Source organism: Zalophus californianus, chromosome 4 (genome assembly GCF_009762305.2).
Source record: "Zalophus californianus isolate mZalCal1 chromosome 4, mZalCal1.pri.v2, whole genome shotgun sequence".
NCBI classification, from domain to species: Eukaryota; Metazoa; Chordata; class Mammalia; order Carnivora; family Otariidae; genus Zalophus; species Zalophus californianus.
In genome coordinates this window covers 31,975,761-31,992,971 of record NC_045598.1, presented here as the reverse complement: position 1 = coordinate 31,992,971, position 17,211 = coordinate 31,975,761, and the positions used below count along the sequence as shown (strand labels likewise).

General features: G+C 37.7%; 1 protein-coding gene across 1 annotated transcript in view; it reads left to right on the top strand.

Moving 5' to 3' along the window:
* The window catches only part of SCMH1 (Scm polycomb group protein homolog 1), a 183,645-nt gene that overhangs the window by 61,578 nt on the left and 104,856 nt on the right, over positions 1-17,211 (top strand). The window contains 1 exon segment of the mRNA XM_035727089.1: positions 12,117-12,187. Within this exon segment, the coding sequence (XP_035582982.1) occupies positions 12,117-12,187 (71 nt within the window).

Sequence of the window (17,211 nt, the reverse complement as noted above, 5' to 3'; positions counted from 1 at the left end):
ATTTCTCTTTTCTTTTTGATAAGTCTGGCCAGGGGTTTATCAATCTTGTGAATTCTTTCAAAGAACCAGCTCCCAGTTTCGTTGATCTGTTCTACTGTTCTTTTGGTTTCTAGTTCATTGATTTCTGCTCTGATCTTTATTATTTCTCTTCTCCTGCTGGGTTTAGGCTTTATTTGCTGTTCTCTCTCCAGCTCCTTTAGGTGTAGGGTTAGGTTGTGTATTTGAGACCTTTCTTGTTTCTTGAGAAAGGCTTGTATTGCTATATACTTTCCTCTCAGGACTGCCTTTGCTGTATCCCAAAGATTTTGAACAGTTGTGTTTTCATTTTCATTGGCTTCCATGAATTTTTTTAATTCTTCTTTAATTTCCTGGTTGACCCATTCATTCTTTAGTAGGATGCTCTTTAGCCTCCATGTATTTGAGTTCTTTCCGACTTTCCTCTTGTGATTGAGTTCTAGTTTCAAAGCATTGTGGTCTGAAAATATGCAGGGAATAATCCCAATCTTTTGGTACCGGTTGAGACCTGATTTGTGACCTAGGATGTGATCAATTCTGGAGAATGTTCCATGGGCACTAGAGAAGAATGTGTATTCCGTTGCTTTGGGGTGGAATGTTCTGAATATGTCTGTGAAGTCCATTTGGTCCAGTGTTTCATTTAAAGTCTTTATTTCCTTGTTGATCTTTTGCTTAGATGATCTGTCCATTTCAGTCAGGGGAGTGTTAAAGTCCCCCACTATTATTGTATTGTTGTCAATGTGTTTCTTTGCTTTTGTTATTAATTGCCTTATATAATTGGCTGCTCCCATGTTAGGGGCATAGATACTTACAATTGTTAGAGCTTCTTGTTGGAAAGACCCTTTAAGTAGGATGTAGTGTCCTTCTTCATCTCTTATTACACTCTTTGTTTTAAAATCTAATTTGTCTGATATAAGGATTGCCACCCCAGCTTTCTTTTGGTGTCCGTTAGCATGGTAAATGGTTTTCCACCCCCTCACTTTCAATCTGGGGGTGTCTTTGGGTCTAAAATGAGTCTCTTGCAGACAGCATATTGATGGGTCTTGTTTTTTAATCCAATCTGATATGCCCGTTTACATTCAGGGTAACTATTGAAAGGTATGAATTTAGTGCCATTGTATTGCCTGTAAGGTGACAGTTACTGTATATTGTCTCTGTTCCTTTCTGGTCTATGTTGCTTTTAGTCTCTCTCTTTGCTTAGAGGACCCCTTTCAATATTTCTTGTAGGGCTGGTTTCGTGTTTGCAAATTCCTTTAGTTTGTTTGTCCTGGAAGCTTTTTATCTCTCCTTCTATTTTCAATGATAGCCTAGCTGGATATAGTATTCTTGGCTGCATATTTTTCTCGTTTAGTGCTCTGAAGATATCATGCCAGTCCTTTCTGGCCTGCCAGGTCTCTGTGGATAGGTCTGTTGCCAATCTAATATTTCTACCATTGTAGGTTACATATCTTTTCTCCTGAGCTGCTTTCAGGATTTTCTCTTTGTCTCTGAGACTCGTAAGTTTTACTATTAGATGTCGGGGTGTTGACCTATTTTTATTGATTATGAGAGGGGTTCTCTGTGCCTCCTGGATTTTGATGCCTGTTTCCTTCCTCACATTAGGGAAGTTCTCTGCTATTATTTGCTCCAGTATACCTTCTGCCCCTCTCTCTCTTTCTTCTTCTTCTGGGATCCCAATTATTCTAATGTTGTTTCATCTTATCGTATCGCTTATCTCTCGAATTCTGCCCTCGTGATCCTGTAGTTGTTTCTCTCTCTTTTTCTCAGCCTCTTTATTTTCCATCATTTGGTCTTCTATATCGCTGATTCTCTCTTCTGCCTCATTTATCCTAGCAGTTAGTGCCCCCATTTTTTATTGCACCTTATTAATAGCCTTTTTGATTTTGACTTGGTTAGAGTTTAGTTCTTTTATTTCTCCAGAAAGGGTTTCTCTAATAACTTCCACACTTTTTTCAAGCCCAGCTAGTATCTTTAAAGTCATGATTCTAAACTCTAGGTCCGACATCGTACTAATGTCCGTATTGAGTAGGTCCCTCGCTGACGGTACTATCTCTTGTTCTTTTTGCTGAGATGATTTTTTTCGTCTTGTCATTTTGTCCAGAGGAGAATAGGTGAATGAGAGAACAAAATGCTAACAGGTTAACAACGCCCCCAGCAAATATACTCTATACAAATCAGAAAAGACCTGAAACCAGGGGAAAAGAATGGGAAAGAAAGAAAAAAGAAAGAGAAAAGAAAGAAAGAAAAAAAAACAAAAAGAAAAAGAAAAAAACAAAAACAGAACAATACAAAAAAACCCGAATATGATCAGATATGATCAGGCTAGTGCATAGATCAGTGCCACACACTAAATTTTGAGCATATTTTGGTCTGTTAGAAAAAAGTGCCTTCTAAAATTTTAAAGGAAGAAAGACATATATATGTACAAAATAAGGGTTGATACAATGAAGGGATGGAATATGACTGTAAAGATGAAAATTATAAAAGGAATTGATACAATAAGAAGTTGTTTGAAAAAAGAAAGAAGATTTAAAAAAAAAAGGAGAGAATGTGATCAGGCAGGAGACTAGAACAAAACCATACAGTAGTGATTTAGGGTATATTTTGATCTGTTAGAAGAAACTGTATCTCAGAATTTTAAAGAGAGAACAACTTATATATATATGCCAAAAATAAGGGTAACTACTATGAAGGGCTAAAATATGACTCTAAAAATGAAAAATAAAAAATGTTTTTTTAAAAAAAGGGATTGATAAGATGTTGGTTGAAAAAGGGAAAAAGAGAAATTAAAAAAACAGTTAAAAAAATTAACTTTGAAAAACTAATGAATCATGGTAAAAAAAAGCCATGAATTCTATGTGCGGTATTCCCCTAGCACTGGAGTTCTCCCGTTCTCCTTGATCGGTAAACTTGGTCTTGGCTTGCTGGCTCTTCGTGCTGATCTTCTGGGGGAGGGGCCTGTTGCCGTGGTTCCCAAATGTCTTTGCCGGCGGCGGAATTGCCCCGCCCTTGTCAGTCCCAGCTAAGCAAGCTACTCGTGTTTGCTCTCAGGAGCTTTTGTTCCCTGCAAGCTTTCCGTAGGGCTTTGGAGGACGACAGTGAAAATGGCGGCCTCCCAATCTCCGCCCCAGAGGAGGCAAGAACCTGGGGCTCCGCTCTTCAGTGCGCCCCCAGAGAAAAGCAGCCAGTCACTGCTGTGTCCCCGGTCTCCGGCGGCACTCCGTGCTCACCCGGCCTGTGACTGATCGTTTCTATGTCTGGCACCCGACCCCGTGTGGAGTCTCCAAACCCAGCAGATTCCTGCGGTGCGCTCCCGCGCCGCTCCTCCCCGGGGAGGAAGGGGAGTCTCCCCAGCTCTGCCGCTTGTTGGGTCCCTGCTGAAGGAGCAGTGGCCCGACTGGGCCACGGATCACAGTCTATGGCAACCCCGAGCTGAGAGCCCGCGCCTCGGCTCCGTCTCTGCAGCCGGCTTCCCTGCTCCGATACCTGGGAGCTCTGCTGCACTCAGACACCCCCGGTCTTTCTGTGACCCCGAGGGTCCTGAGACCACACTGTCCCGCGAGGGTTCCACCTCCCGCTTAGCCACTGGAGCGACGTCCCTCTGCGGAGCCGACTTCTAAAAATTCCAATTTTGTGCTCCGTGGCTCTATCACTTGCCAAAAGCGGCCGACGGAGGCCCCCTCCCCCACCGTCTATCCTCCCGAATATCGCCTCGGATTCACTTCTGTGCACATCCTACCTTCCAGTAAGTGGTCGCTTCTCTGTTCAGAGAGTTGTTGCTACTCTCCTCTTCGATCTCCTGTTGAGTTCGTAGGTGTTCAGAATGGTTTGATCCCTATTCAGCTGAATTCCTGAGACCAGACGAAATCCAGGTCTCCTACTCCTCCGCCATCTTGCTCCACCTGGATGTGAAAGCATCTTAAAACCACTCATACTTTTCAGCTTTGGAGGATTGTTATTTTCATTCTGTTGAGGGACTATCCTCAGCCATTACTCTAAGTCAAATCTTGGAAGATTCATTGAAGTGAAGCATTCTATGAATGTGAGATGAAGAAATGAATGAAATGAAATAATGCAGGTAAAGGGCCTAGAACTTGATAAACAATAAATGAGAGTCACTTTTTAATGACTTAAAACTTGCCTCAAGCTTTCTAAGGCACTGCTCTATGACAGGAAAAGCATGGACGCAGGAATCAGATAGGCCTTGGTTCAAATTCCTTTTCCCCAGTTAGCAGTTTTGTGACTTCGGGAAAATTACTTAACCTTTCTGAGCCTATTTCTTCATCTTTAAACTCGGACTAAAACCTACTTTTCAGGTTATAATGAGCTTGGGAGATAGTGAACACTGTGTAGCATGGTTTAGGCAAATGGAAGGTGCTCAGTGACAGCTGCTGCTGGTTTGGGTTTTGTTGGTAGTATATACGGTTCAGTGACGAGGGACGCTGCAATCTACTTTGTTGAGAGGGATTGTAAAAAGTATTCTCAATTTAGCAGAAAGTACATAAAGTGATGTTAAAATTTGAAAGTATATTTTTCCTTGTGCAAGGAGTAAAGGCTGTGCTAACATAGCACAAGCAAAGCCAGGCACAGCCTCCGAGGAGTTAATCCTGCATATTTTATTTTGCCCATCAAGCATAGAGAGCAACCCCAAGTATCAAATTGAAATGAAATTCAGTAGATTTCTAGAATCTCAGAGTTTGGAAGAGGCCTTAAAATAATCCAACTTGGCTCAGCATTTCAAAAGTCGACATTTTGAGTATCTCATAAAATGCCTTGTCTTGAACTCCTCAAAGTTTTGTTGTTTTTTTTTAAGATTTTCTTTTTTTATTTGACAGAGACATAGCGAGAGAGGGAACACAAGCAGGGGGAGTGGGAGAGGGAGAAGCAGTCTTCCCGCAGAGCAGGGAACCCAATGTGGGGCTCGACCCCAGGACCCCGGGATCATGACCAGGGGCAGATGCTTAACAACTGAGCCACCCAGGCACCCTGAACTCCTCAAAGTTGTTGGGGACTTACAGCCTCCCCAGGAACTCGCTTCATATTGAGACAGATATTTATTGGGCCAAAATCTGTTTCTTTGTAAATTCTGTCTGTCACCCTTACAACTTTTAGGGCCATATAGGATAGTTGAGCCAGTTTTTCACTCACCGGCCTCTAGTTATTAGAAAGTAGTGCTAGGGACTGCCTTCTCACTGCTGCTCTTACCTTCCTAGCTGCAGCACCATCATCCCGGACCTAGATTATTAGAGTAGCTTCCTAACTAGTCTTCTTGCCTCCAGCCTGTCCCCCTCTAATCCATCCTTCACATTGCAGACAGAATGCCTCCTCCCCCAGAGCCTTCAGGGCTCCCTCCTCATTAATGTGGTGTAGGAGGTTCTCTGATACCTGGACCCCACTGTTATCTAAAACCTCTTTTCTAAACTGCTATTTTTTTAAAACTCTACCCATTAGCCATACCAAAATACTCAGTTTTTAGAAAAGTTCCTTTTCTCACTTCTGGGCCTTTATACATGCTTTTCTTTCAGTCTGAGAAAAAAAAAAAAAAAAGATTGTTAAAAGAATTTTCTCTCAGGGCACCTGGGTTGCTCAGTGGTTAAGCGTCTGCCTTCGGCTCAGGTCATGATGACAGGGTCCTGGGATTGAGTCCCACAGCAGGCTCCTTGCTCAGCGGGGAGTTGGCTTCTCTTTCTCCCTCTGCCCCTCCCCCTGCTCGTTCTCTTTCTCCCTCTCTCTCTCAAATAAATAAATAAATGAATAATGGCTGACTTCCTGCTTATCGTTTTACACTTTAACTTAGAAGTGTAGAGGTTACTTCCTCTGGGAATCCTTCCACAAGTCCTCCTATAGCACCCTCTGTAGCCAAGCATAGCACTTATCATACTTTATTATAGTTGGCTGTTTAGTTTCTGGCCCTAACTGAAGCTCTTTGAGGGCAAGAACAATATTTTGATCACAGTTGTATCTCTAGCACCTGGCACAGTGCTTTGATACACACCATGAATATATTTGTTGGATGGATGGATGGAAAAATGGCTCCAAGACTTTGCTTTTTTCTTCATGCTGAATGTTCGTTGTTCTTTCAGCTGCTCCTCAGGTGATGTGGTTTTTTGTCCCTTCACCACTTAGGTCACCATTTAGACTTTGGTTTGTTTTGTCCCTCTCAAAGTATAGCTCCCAGAATTAAATTTAATATCCCAGGTGTGATTTCACTACTCCAACAAAGAGAAGCACTGTTGCATGCTTGCTTCTTCTTTTCACTCACTTTTCATTTACTATACTTTTAAATTTACTCCATAAATTTATGGAGCCTGTGTTAAGTTTCAGGCACTGTGTTAAACAGTGAAGATTAAAAAAATAATAAAGATAGCTGCTATCTGTGATGAGCTTAAATAAATAATGATGATGATATGATGTGAAGAATATGAAAATAAAGGTGTGAACAGGATGTCACAGGAGCTGGGAAATGGTGGGATTTGTTCTGAGAAACAGGGAGAGTCAGATCTTTTTTTTTTTTTTTTGGCTTGGTGTTTTATCTTTACTTGATTCATTAAAAATTATCAAATTACTGATCTAAAAGGCCTATGGACACTGTTTTGAGAATGAACCACACAGTGTATCTCATAAACTTAAGCTTTGGACATTTTAAAATAACTGGGTTTTATTAGCCCTAGATATGCCATAACTTATTTGAAAGTGCCAAGAAAACATGGTTGAGGGTATGCCTTATGAAGAGTACTTGCTCTGTTTAGGTTGGTTTTGAAATTACATGAAACAAAGTGCTGCTCGTGCTGGAATAGACTGATGAGAGAAACAGAACACAGAGTCCAGAGATAGGTCTAAATATATATAATAAATTAATATGTGATCAAGGTGACATTTCAAGTCAATGGGGAGAAGGTAATTTATTCAATAAATGGTGGTGAGCACAGTTATTGAATAAAGGTGAAAAGGAAAGCAACATCTTTGCCTTATCTGTCTCACAAGATAAATTCAAAATAGATCAAACATTTAAATGTAAAAAAAATGAAACCTGAGAAATCCTAGAAGAAAACATGGGTTAATATTTCTTAGAATATTGAAGTGAAGAAAGCATGATGTGAAAGGCAGAAGTCATAAAGAACAAGACTGAGAAACTGAAGGGCAAATCCTAGCAAACTGAGACAAATGTCTGCAACATACATGACAGGCAGAGGACTAATATCTTTAATCTACATGGAACTCTTAGAATCTGAGAAAACAAAAGAATACCTCATTGAAAAATGATAAAAATAAAATACAAACAGACTGGTAAGCCTAAAAAGATCTTCAACTTTATTAGTAATCAAAGAATTGCATAAAAAAGTGTAAGAGTATTTTGTTTTTTTCTCTGGTAAGATTTAACACAAGTATAGAGATTGTTAAAGCAGTTTTAGCAAGAAAATATAAGAAACATATTCTTATGCACTACTGGTAGGAATTATATTGTATCAAAATATAAAATATGTTAATCCCCCCTTAAGAATTTACTCTAAAGTGATAATCTTAAAAGCGTTAAAAGATGTGTGTACAAAAATACTTATCAAAAAATAGAAAACAACTTAAACAACCGTCGAGAGCATTTAACAAATACTTTTGTTAACTAATGTAAGTTATGGCACATATAAACGATGGAACAGTTTTCAGACAGTAATCTTGGAGTAGAATTTCTGATCTAAAAACCATGACTATCTTTATTTCTCTTAGGAATTTGGGTTCCACACTTAAGGTGGAATGGGGTAGCGTTCTTGTAGAGAAATGTGGCCAAATAGTAGCCCACACGAGTGAAGGTGCTTAATGTAACTAGGTCACATTTAGCAGCATTTGAGGGATTTGGGACATATTTAGAAAGTGAGATTGTACATATTATGCCCAGGACCGATGGGAAGAGGTTAGAAGAAGACAGACTTTGGCCGACTATGAAGGGTAAAGTCTGTCCATTTGTACTATTGAATAACAACTGAATAAGGAGTTTTTCAGCATTGGAAGTACTCAAGCAAAGGCTGGAGGGAGCTTCAGGTCTCAACTTTTGTATCACCCCATCAAGATGCTTTTCTTGACCATCTGCCTAAAACAGCACACACGTACCATGGGCACTCTGTCCCTCTTACCACTTTCTTCTTTATTTGAAAAAGGCCAAATAAAAAGTGTTTCTGTTGCCCTCTAAACCAACTGACATATATTTATTTGTTTATTGTTTTTATTCCCCCTTAGAAAGTAAGCTCCATGTGAACAGAGACTTTGGCTATTTTATTCTTTGCTTTATATCACCAGTGCCTCAAACTAGGGTTGGTACATGGTAGGTGTGCAATAAGTATTTGTTGAATGAACGAGTATTAGAGAAAGCGATTCATGCATTTGACTTGGTGGATCCTTGTGCTTTACACTTTGGGGAATTTTAATTTTTTAAAGGTATTTTGTATGTAGTGTACAAGTCTCTTCAGGGCAGAGATCTTACTTCCTAATAATAACTATCAAGTGGTGTGCATTAGAGTTTATAAAATACTTTCATAAGCATTATTCAGTAATATAAATGAGATGACTGGTTTTTTCTTATCTGTAAAATCTCAGCTCCAGTGTTTCCTCTGTAGAGCATCTGTCTGTAACTTCACCATCTAAGATAGTTCCCAGCCTCTGTCTATCACATTATTTTATTTCCTTCAAATATTTATCAATTACTACTTTATTTATTTGGTTATATGTTAATTGTGCCTCATCATGCACCAGAATGTAAACTCCATGAGGGCAGGGACCTCCTGTCTTATCCCAGCAATGAGAATACTGGCTGGCACATAGAGGAATATTCAAACATCAGTTGAATGAATAATTGAAATCACTCTGTAAATTATAAAACATTATACTTATATGAGTTAATAATATTAATCTTCACGGTAATCCTTGACCCCAGTAACAGATTAGATTTTCCCATTCTGCCTTCTCAAGGCAACCCGTACTACCTCATTAACTTAAATTGGTCATAATTGTACCAGATTATTTGTGTTATGATTTATTTAACATTGCTGCTCACTTCTAAACTGCAAGCTTCATGAATTTAGGAGCCATGTCTATCTTGTTCCTCTTACATTTAACCCAGTGCTTTTGTACTTGGAAGGAGTTTAATAAATATTTATTGAATGAATGAGTGAGTGTGTGTACAATTTTGTATGATAGATATTATCTCCATCCTTCTGATGAGTAAACTGATGCGTGGAAGGATTAAATAACTTATCCAAGATAGTTATAGGAACAAGACTTCAGGGGCACCTGGTGGCTCAGTTGGCTAAGCGTCTGCCTTCAGCTCAGGTCATGACCCCAGAGCTCTGCTTTGGGCTCCCTGCTCAGCGGGGGTGGGGGGGGTGGGGGTCTGCTTTTCCCTCTCCCTCTGCCCCTCCTCCCTGCTTATGTTCTCTCTCTCTCTCACTTGTAAATAAATAAAATCTTAAAAAAAAAAAAAAGAAAAGAAGACTTTATCCAGCATCTTCTGACTCTCAACATTACATTTTTTTAACTACACTGGTAATTTCTAGACACAGATGTGAATCAGAAGTACTTAGGGAACCTTTGGAAATACAGATTTTTCAGACCACATTCAAACCTACTGAATGAGAACCTCTGAAGCTGGGGCCCAAAACTCTAAAGAAATGAGAAAAATTATTCAGGAGATTCTGATGATAAGTAACATTTGGGAATCAATGATAAATGCCAGGGGTTGGCCAATCCAGCCCACTGCCTATTGTTTATTTATAAAAATGGAGTTTTAGTGGAACATAGCCACATTCATTCATATACATATTGTCTGTGGCCGTTTTCAGGCTACAGTGCACAGTTGAGTATTTGTGACAGAGACTGTGTGGCCCACAAAGGGTAAAATTTTTACTGTCTGGTCCTTTAAAGAAAGTTTGCCAACCCCTCCCTGATCTATACCTTGCTGCCTGTCCTATTTGTGTGTGTGTAGTTGGAGATGTAGTAGACATGATGTTGGTTCCATTATGGGCATTACAGCAGGTGCTCAGACATTCTTAGTGAGTCAATAAAAATTAATTTATCTGCAATTTACCTGAATTTAAGAGACTAAGCCGTAGGAAGTCTAAGCAGTAAAATTTAAGAAAAATACTAATCTAGGTATGGTTCAATCACAGTGGGTGAACTGCTTTTAACAAAGATTCCTTTTCATTCAGTTGGTAATAGGGTGTTCTCTAAATGGAGAAAGATATGAGATTTCTTGCCTTTATAACAGGGATTGATTACCATAATTGATGTGTCATAGAGAACTGTAATTAATTCCTAATTATTTTGGAACCCCTGATGCTGCCATAATTTTTAAAACCAAAGTCTCTTGGGTGCTTGTGGTCAAAGCTCAAGCTACTACAAGCAACTAATTACCCAGGACTGACCAAACCCTCTAGACCTGTGCTGTCTGATACAGTAGCTGTTAGCCAGATGTAGGAATTTAAATTAAATCAAATTAATTTAAACTTAAATTTAAATCCCTCACTCACACATTTCAAGTGTTCAGTAGTTACATGTGGTCAGTGGCTGTCTTACTGGACAATAGAGACACAAAACATTTCTATAATTACAGAAGTTTTAGTGGACAGTGCTTCATAGATGCTGGACTTTCAAGAGTTGCAGTTCACTCAAATCCCAGACTTAATATTTGACTTAATCCTTTATTTGTAAGAATGGAATAGTAATTTGTAATGTTTTCTTTTTCTAACAGCAAATAGTGATGAAATGTATTCATTCCTTGTTTTAGGGATGTCTCAGCTAAGAGCAAACTCTTTATTACATTCTGATAAGCTCCTTAAGTCTTGATTCCAGGAAATATCCATCTCATTTACCCTATGGACTCTGTATTCAAGATAGTTAATCATTGGTCAGTTCATGAAGTGGTTCAGAACTGACTGTGATTTCTGGCCAAATCTATTTGGCTTGCTTAAGGGTGGTGGGAAAGGGAGCAGTTTTAAAACAGAAGCTATAAAGTCAGTAGAGTATAAAGTCTTGGCATCATCTTTGAAGTGATTTAGATTTCATCATTCAGTGAATCATTTTTATTCCCAGCATCTAGTGCTTTTTACATGGTCCAAAGTGGCCCTGTGCTGCTCCACTGCAGAGGAAACTTCAAGAAATGCTGGTTTGCTACAGTGTTTTAGCTTGTGAGAGTCTCTGGGATCTTCCCTGCACCATCATGGGGTCACCTCTAGGTGGGTATTAGGGAGAGATTGGTAATTGATTTAATCTTTAATAAAGAACTTAGTCATCTTTTGTGATTTAGTAAGTTATGTATATTTAACAGCTTGTTCCTTAAAATGTTTTCCCTGACCCCGGCAGCATCATCTTAAAGACTGCTTCTCTAGCACAGTGTTCCTCAAACTTTGAGAGGCTCCAAAGGCCACTTAAGGCTAAAAGATCCTGTAGACTCCCTAACTTATTCTTAGTTACTCCCATCAGAAATGCTACCGAGAACCTACTTTTCTGTAAATTACCAGATCTTTGTCATTTTGCACCTCAGAGCAACGCAGCTGTGACAGGAATAGGAGTGGGTTAGGGGTGGGTGAGAGAGAGCAAGGATTCAAGTATAATCTCACTCATTCCAGTTTTTCCTGCCATCAAACCATATTACCCTGTGTCTCTCCTTCATTCTTTCTGAGCTGAGATGGCGGGATCCAACCATATTGGGTGTTAAAAGTTATCATTTGATGGTATTAAGGGATCTCTTCAGGAGTCAGGGTGTTCAGAAGGATTCTCCTCACCCACTCTCTACGTCTTCTGTTCTGCTGTCCAAAGCTTCCTGGACACTTCTGTGAGATATTGGTATATCTTGCTCTGGCATTTTGGATCACTTTGGGGACTAACATGAAAACCATGTAAAGGTCATCTTCAGACCATGATTTTAAAACATTGATCCACTCAGGTCACCTAGATTTCTACCCCTAATAAATACTCTTTTGAGCCCAATAGGGAAAAATAACTTTTTTCTTACACTCAGAATGAGTCCAAAAAAGGGCTAATGTTTAGTGTAGATTACATTCTAAAAGCACTTTTTAGGAAGTTGACTGTGATAGAGATTTCTATTTCCTTTACAGGTCATTTTACCTGGGACAAATACCTAAAAGAAACATGTTCAGTCCCAGCGCCTGTCCATTGCTTCAAGCAGGTAATTGATTCTCAACATCTTTAGTAGGTGGGAGGCAAGTAGGTTTGTTCTGGTCCTGAGACAAGCAAAACAAGCCCTTGGACTTCTCACCTGAAGGCCCCAGAATAAACTTCTGTGGGAAGAATACAGCTCAAGGCTCAAAATTCATGAATTTTGGCAGCAGTCAGTCTCTCCAACTTCATCCCAAGTAACACCTTTTCCTTTCTTAACCTCTTTAAGGCTATATTTTGTTACTGGGAACAATACCCAATGTTTATGATAGCTTTAATTCAGACAGATAGGAAACAGAGTTGTAGTCCGTACATAGTGCTTGAAAGGGGAGCGGTATTCATTTCTCTTTATGCAACACCCCGGCCACAGTCCTGCCTTTCCATAAGAATACTGGCACCAAGTTCCACTGGAGAGTACGTTAGGACTTTATTAGAGGTTGCCCCGAGCTTCCCATATAGGATTAAGTGTCCCACACGATGCACAGATAATGTTGACTATATCAGCACATGATAAGGCTGGTAAACAAAGAAGTGTACTGCCGTTAAATAGAGCTAAAACATCAGGAAGTTATTTATACCTTCCTTTATTATTCAAGTGTTTATTTCCTCAATTTGTCAACATTTCACTTTAAAATGTGTCTGTGTTCTAAATAAAAATACACTCCAGGACTTCTTATTTGAAATAAGAGGGACTGAATTCATACTCCCACCCAAAATAATAATAATAAAAGACAGTATATTAAACAGTAGTTTTCAAGTTACTGAAGATCAGGCAGCCAAGCACAGTGATCTCTGAGAGATGAAAAACAATAAGTTGAGCCCCTTATGATTTCCAGCTTACTGCCTTAAGAGAGTTTTGAGACCATGGCCCATAGAAGAGGAGCCCAGGGTGAGCCAGCGGCTCCCTAATTTGAAGAGATGGAGCTGAGAGGGGAAACCAAGGTGGCTAGAATTTAGAGGACAGAGTGCCTAAGAGAAAAGAGAAGAAAGGAAGGGAGGGAGGGAGGGAGGAAGGAAAGAGAGAAAGAAAGAAACTACAGAGATCTGCAGAAAGCCCTCTTCAAGTCTTCAGCAAAGTGATGTTTCATGTATGCAGTTGAGGAAACTACCCAAAGCCCAGAGAAAAGCCATCTGACAGGATTGGAAGGATCAGAGCCTCACACTCCCACAGGGCTGAGAATAATGCCTGATTCCACCAGCTAGACTGGAAAATCTCATCATTCATGTGGCATACAGTGGAAAACTTGGGAAGATCCTACTCAGCAGTGGGAAATAATTAGCCTTAGAATGAGGCTCTGGACCTGCCTAACAAATCATAAAAGCAAGACTCAAAATGATCAAACTGTTTTCAGGTAACTTAAGGGCATCTAAGAACACAGCACAAGAAGGAATGCAAAAATAACCAGCAACCAACAGGTAAAAGACAAATGTCTATCAAAGATTACCAAGCATGTAAAGAGGCAGGAAAACATCATCAGTCATGAGCGGAATAATCAACCAATTGAAACAGACTCAGAACTTATATAGATCTTAGAATAACAGACAAAAACATTAAAACATGTATTTTAATTGTATTCCATGTGTTTGAAAGTTAAGCAGAGACATGAAAGATAATGAAAAGACTCATACTGAACTACTATGTGCAAAATGAAAAATACACTGGATGGGATTAATGGCAGAAGAGATCAGTAAACCTGAAGACATAGCAGTAGAAACTATCCAAAATGAAACAGAAGAGAGAAAAGAATCTTTAAAAAGATGAAAAAGAACATCAGTAAGTCAAAGGATAACTTCAGTTTCCATGGGATAACTTCACAGACCATGTAATCAGAGTGCCCAAAGGAGAAGAGATGAGGGACGGAAAAAATATTTGAAGATATAATGGCTAAAAAATTTCCAAAATTGAGGAAAACTGTAAATCCACAGATTGAAGAAGCTCTGTGAATCCGCCCCGCCCCAGATAAGAGACAAGAAGAAAACTACATTAACGCATATCATAAAGGCTCAAAGTTATCAATAGAGAACATCTTAAAAGCAGCCAGAGAAAAAAGACACTTTACATAAAGGTTAATTAGCTTAGTTAACATTATATTTTCATATATTTAGTTACCTTATATTTACTTGTCAGAAACAATGCAAACAAGAAAGTTGAGCAACATGTTGAAAGTAACAAAAGCAAAAACTGTCAACCTAGAATTCTATACCCACTAAAAAGATCTTCCAAAAACAATACCAGGTGGAATTATGGATATATAAAAAGGAATGAAAGTCCCTGGTAATTGTAATTATAAGGGCAAATACATAAGATGTTTTTCCTTATTATTTAAATCTCTTCAAAAGATAATGTAAACAATAATAATCGTATTGTAGAGGTGATAAGAGATGTATAAGTAAAATGTATAACATAAATGCCCAGGAGAGGAGAAATCTTAAATATATTCTTGTAAGATTCTTATACATGAGGTGTAATGTATAAGAATAATATATTCTTATAAGAATAGTATATTCTTATAATGAAGTAGGATAATATTACTTGAAGATAGACTGATAAGTTAAACATGTTTACTATAAACAGCAGAGCAACCACTAAAATAATAGAAAATAAATAGCAGATGGTAGACTTAAATCCAACCATATCAGTAATCAAATTAATTATAAATGGTCTAAATGCCCTAGTTAAAAGGTTGAGATTGTCACATTGAATAAAAAAACAAGATCCAATTTTATACTGCTTGTAATAAATTATACTTTAAATATAAAAACACAAGTTAAAAGTAAAAGGATAGAAAATGATATACCTTGCTGACATTAGCCACAATAAAACTAAAATGACTATGTTAATATCAAAGTATATTTCAGAGTAGAGAATACTACCAGAGATAAAAAAGGTAATTTCATCATGAAAAAGGGTCAGACATTTTTACATGAAGCAAAAAATGATAGAAAAGTAAGGAGAAATGAATAAATATAAATTTATTTATAGATGGAGTTCTAATACTCCCCTCTATGATTAAAGAACACATAGTAGGAAATCAGCAAATGAATAGTAGCCATTAGCAACACTGTCAAACAGCTGGACCTAACTGACAGGTATAGAACACCCCCAGCAACAGCAGAATGTACATTCTTTTCAAGTGCACACAGAATATTTACCACCTTCAACCATATTCTGGACCATAAAGTAAGTTTTGATAAACTTAAAAGGACATAAGTAATATAAAGTTTGTTCTCAGGTTACATTGAATTAAAAATAGCAAAAAGTTATGTGGAAAATAATACCTCCAAATATTTGGAAACAAAGTAACATATTTCTAAATACCCATTGGGTATGGAGAAATAAAAAGGGACATTAGAAAATATTTTCAACTAAATGGAAATGAAAATTTCAGAATTGTGGATTGCTGCTAAAGCCGTCTTTACAAGGAACTTAGAGCACTAAACACTGATACTAAAAAGAAGAAGAGTTTCATTTAGTCACCTCAACTTCCATTTTAGATAATGAGGGGGAGAAAAAGAGCAAGTTAACCCCAAAGTACACAGAGGAAAGGAAATAATAAAGGTCAGCGCATAAACCAATAATAGAAGAAACAGAAAAATAATAGAGAAAATCATTGAAGCCAAAAGCTGATTCTTTGCAAATATCAATAGAAATGATAAACCTCTAGCCAGATTAATCAATAATAAAAGAGAGAAAACAGAGATTACTAATGTCAGAATTGGAAGGGGTAACCTCACTATTGATTGTACAAATATTAAACGATAATGAAGGAATATTATGAACAAATTTATGCCTTTAAATTTAACAAGTTAGTTGAAATGGATAATTTTCATGAATAACACAAATTACCAAAGTTAACTGAATAACACTATTTCTGTTACAAAAGTTGAATTCGTAGTTAAGAAATTTCCCACAAAGAAAATTTCAGGCCTAGATGACTTCACTGGTGAATTGTTGCAAACATTTAAGGAAAAAGTAATGCAAATTCTACACAGACTCTTCCAGAAAGTTTAAGAAAAGGGAATACATTCCAGCTCATTCTGTGAGGCAAGTATTACTGATACCAAAATCAGGTAAAGATACTGAAAGAAAGGAACTACAAAGCAACATCTCACATGAAAATACATGTAAAAATTCTAAAGAAAATTCTAGGAAACTGATTTTAACAATATGTAATAATAATTCATCATGACCAGGTGGAGCTTAATTCCAAGAACGCTAGGTTGATTAAACATTCAAAAGTCAATTAGTGTTTCACCATATGAACATACTAATGAAGAAAAAGTGTGATCAACTCAGTAGATGCAAAAAAGCATTGACAAAATCCAGTGTCCATTACTAATAAAAACTCTCAAAATAAACAAGATACAGAAGGGCATTTCCTAAATCTAAACCCTAAAGGGCATCTTTGTAAAACTTAAATCTATCATACTTAATGGTGAAAATTTAAATGCTTTTCCCTCAACGTAAGGAACAAGACAAGGATGTTTGCTCTTGCCACTACTATTCAACATTGTACAAATGATTCAACCACTTTAAAATATAGTTTGGTGAAAAACTTCAGCAAACTACTGAGCCAAAAAAAAAAAATCACTAAACTAGGAATTAAATAATACATCTTTAACTTGAAAAAAAATTTTATACCTCAGTACTATAGTTAAAAATAACTCAATAGGAGACATAATGGAAGAGAAACTCTCATTTACAATAGCAGCAATATATATAATTTTTTCCATACCAAGATTCATACATGGGTGTTCATAGATTTATTTGTAATAATCAAAAACTGGAAACACACCAAATGTTTATCAACATGAACTCACCAATAAAAAGAAATGAATTATTAATGCATTCAGCAATATAGATTAATATCAGAATAGTTATGCAGAGTGATAATATCTACAAAAATTCTATAGCCAACATCATACTTAATGGTGAGAAACTAGAAACTTTCCCACTAAGATCAGGAACAAGGCAAGGACATCTCCTCTCACCACTCCTTTTCAATATCATAGTGGAAGTTTTAGATACTGTAA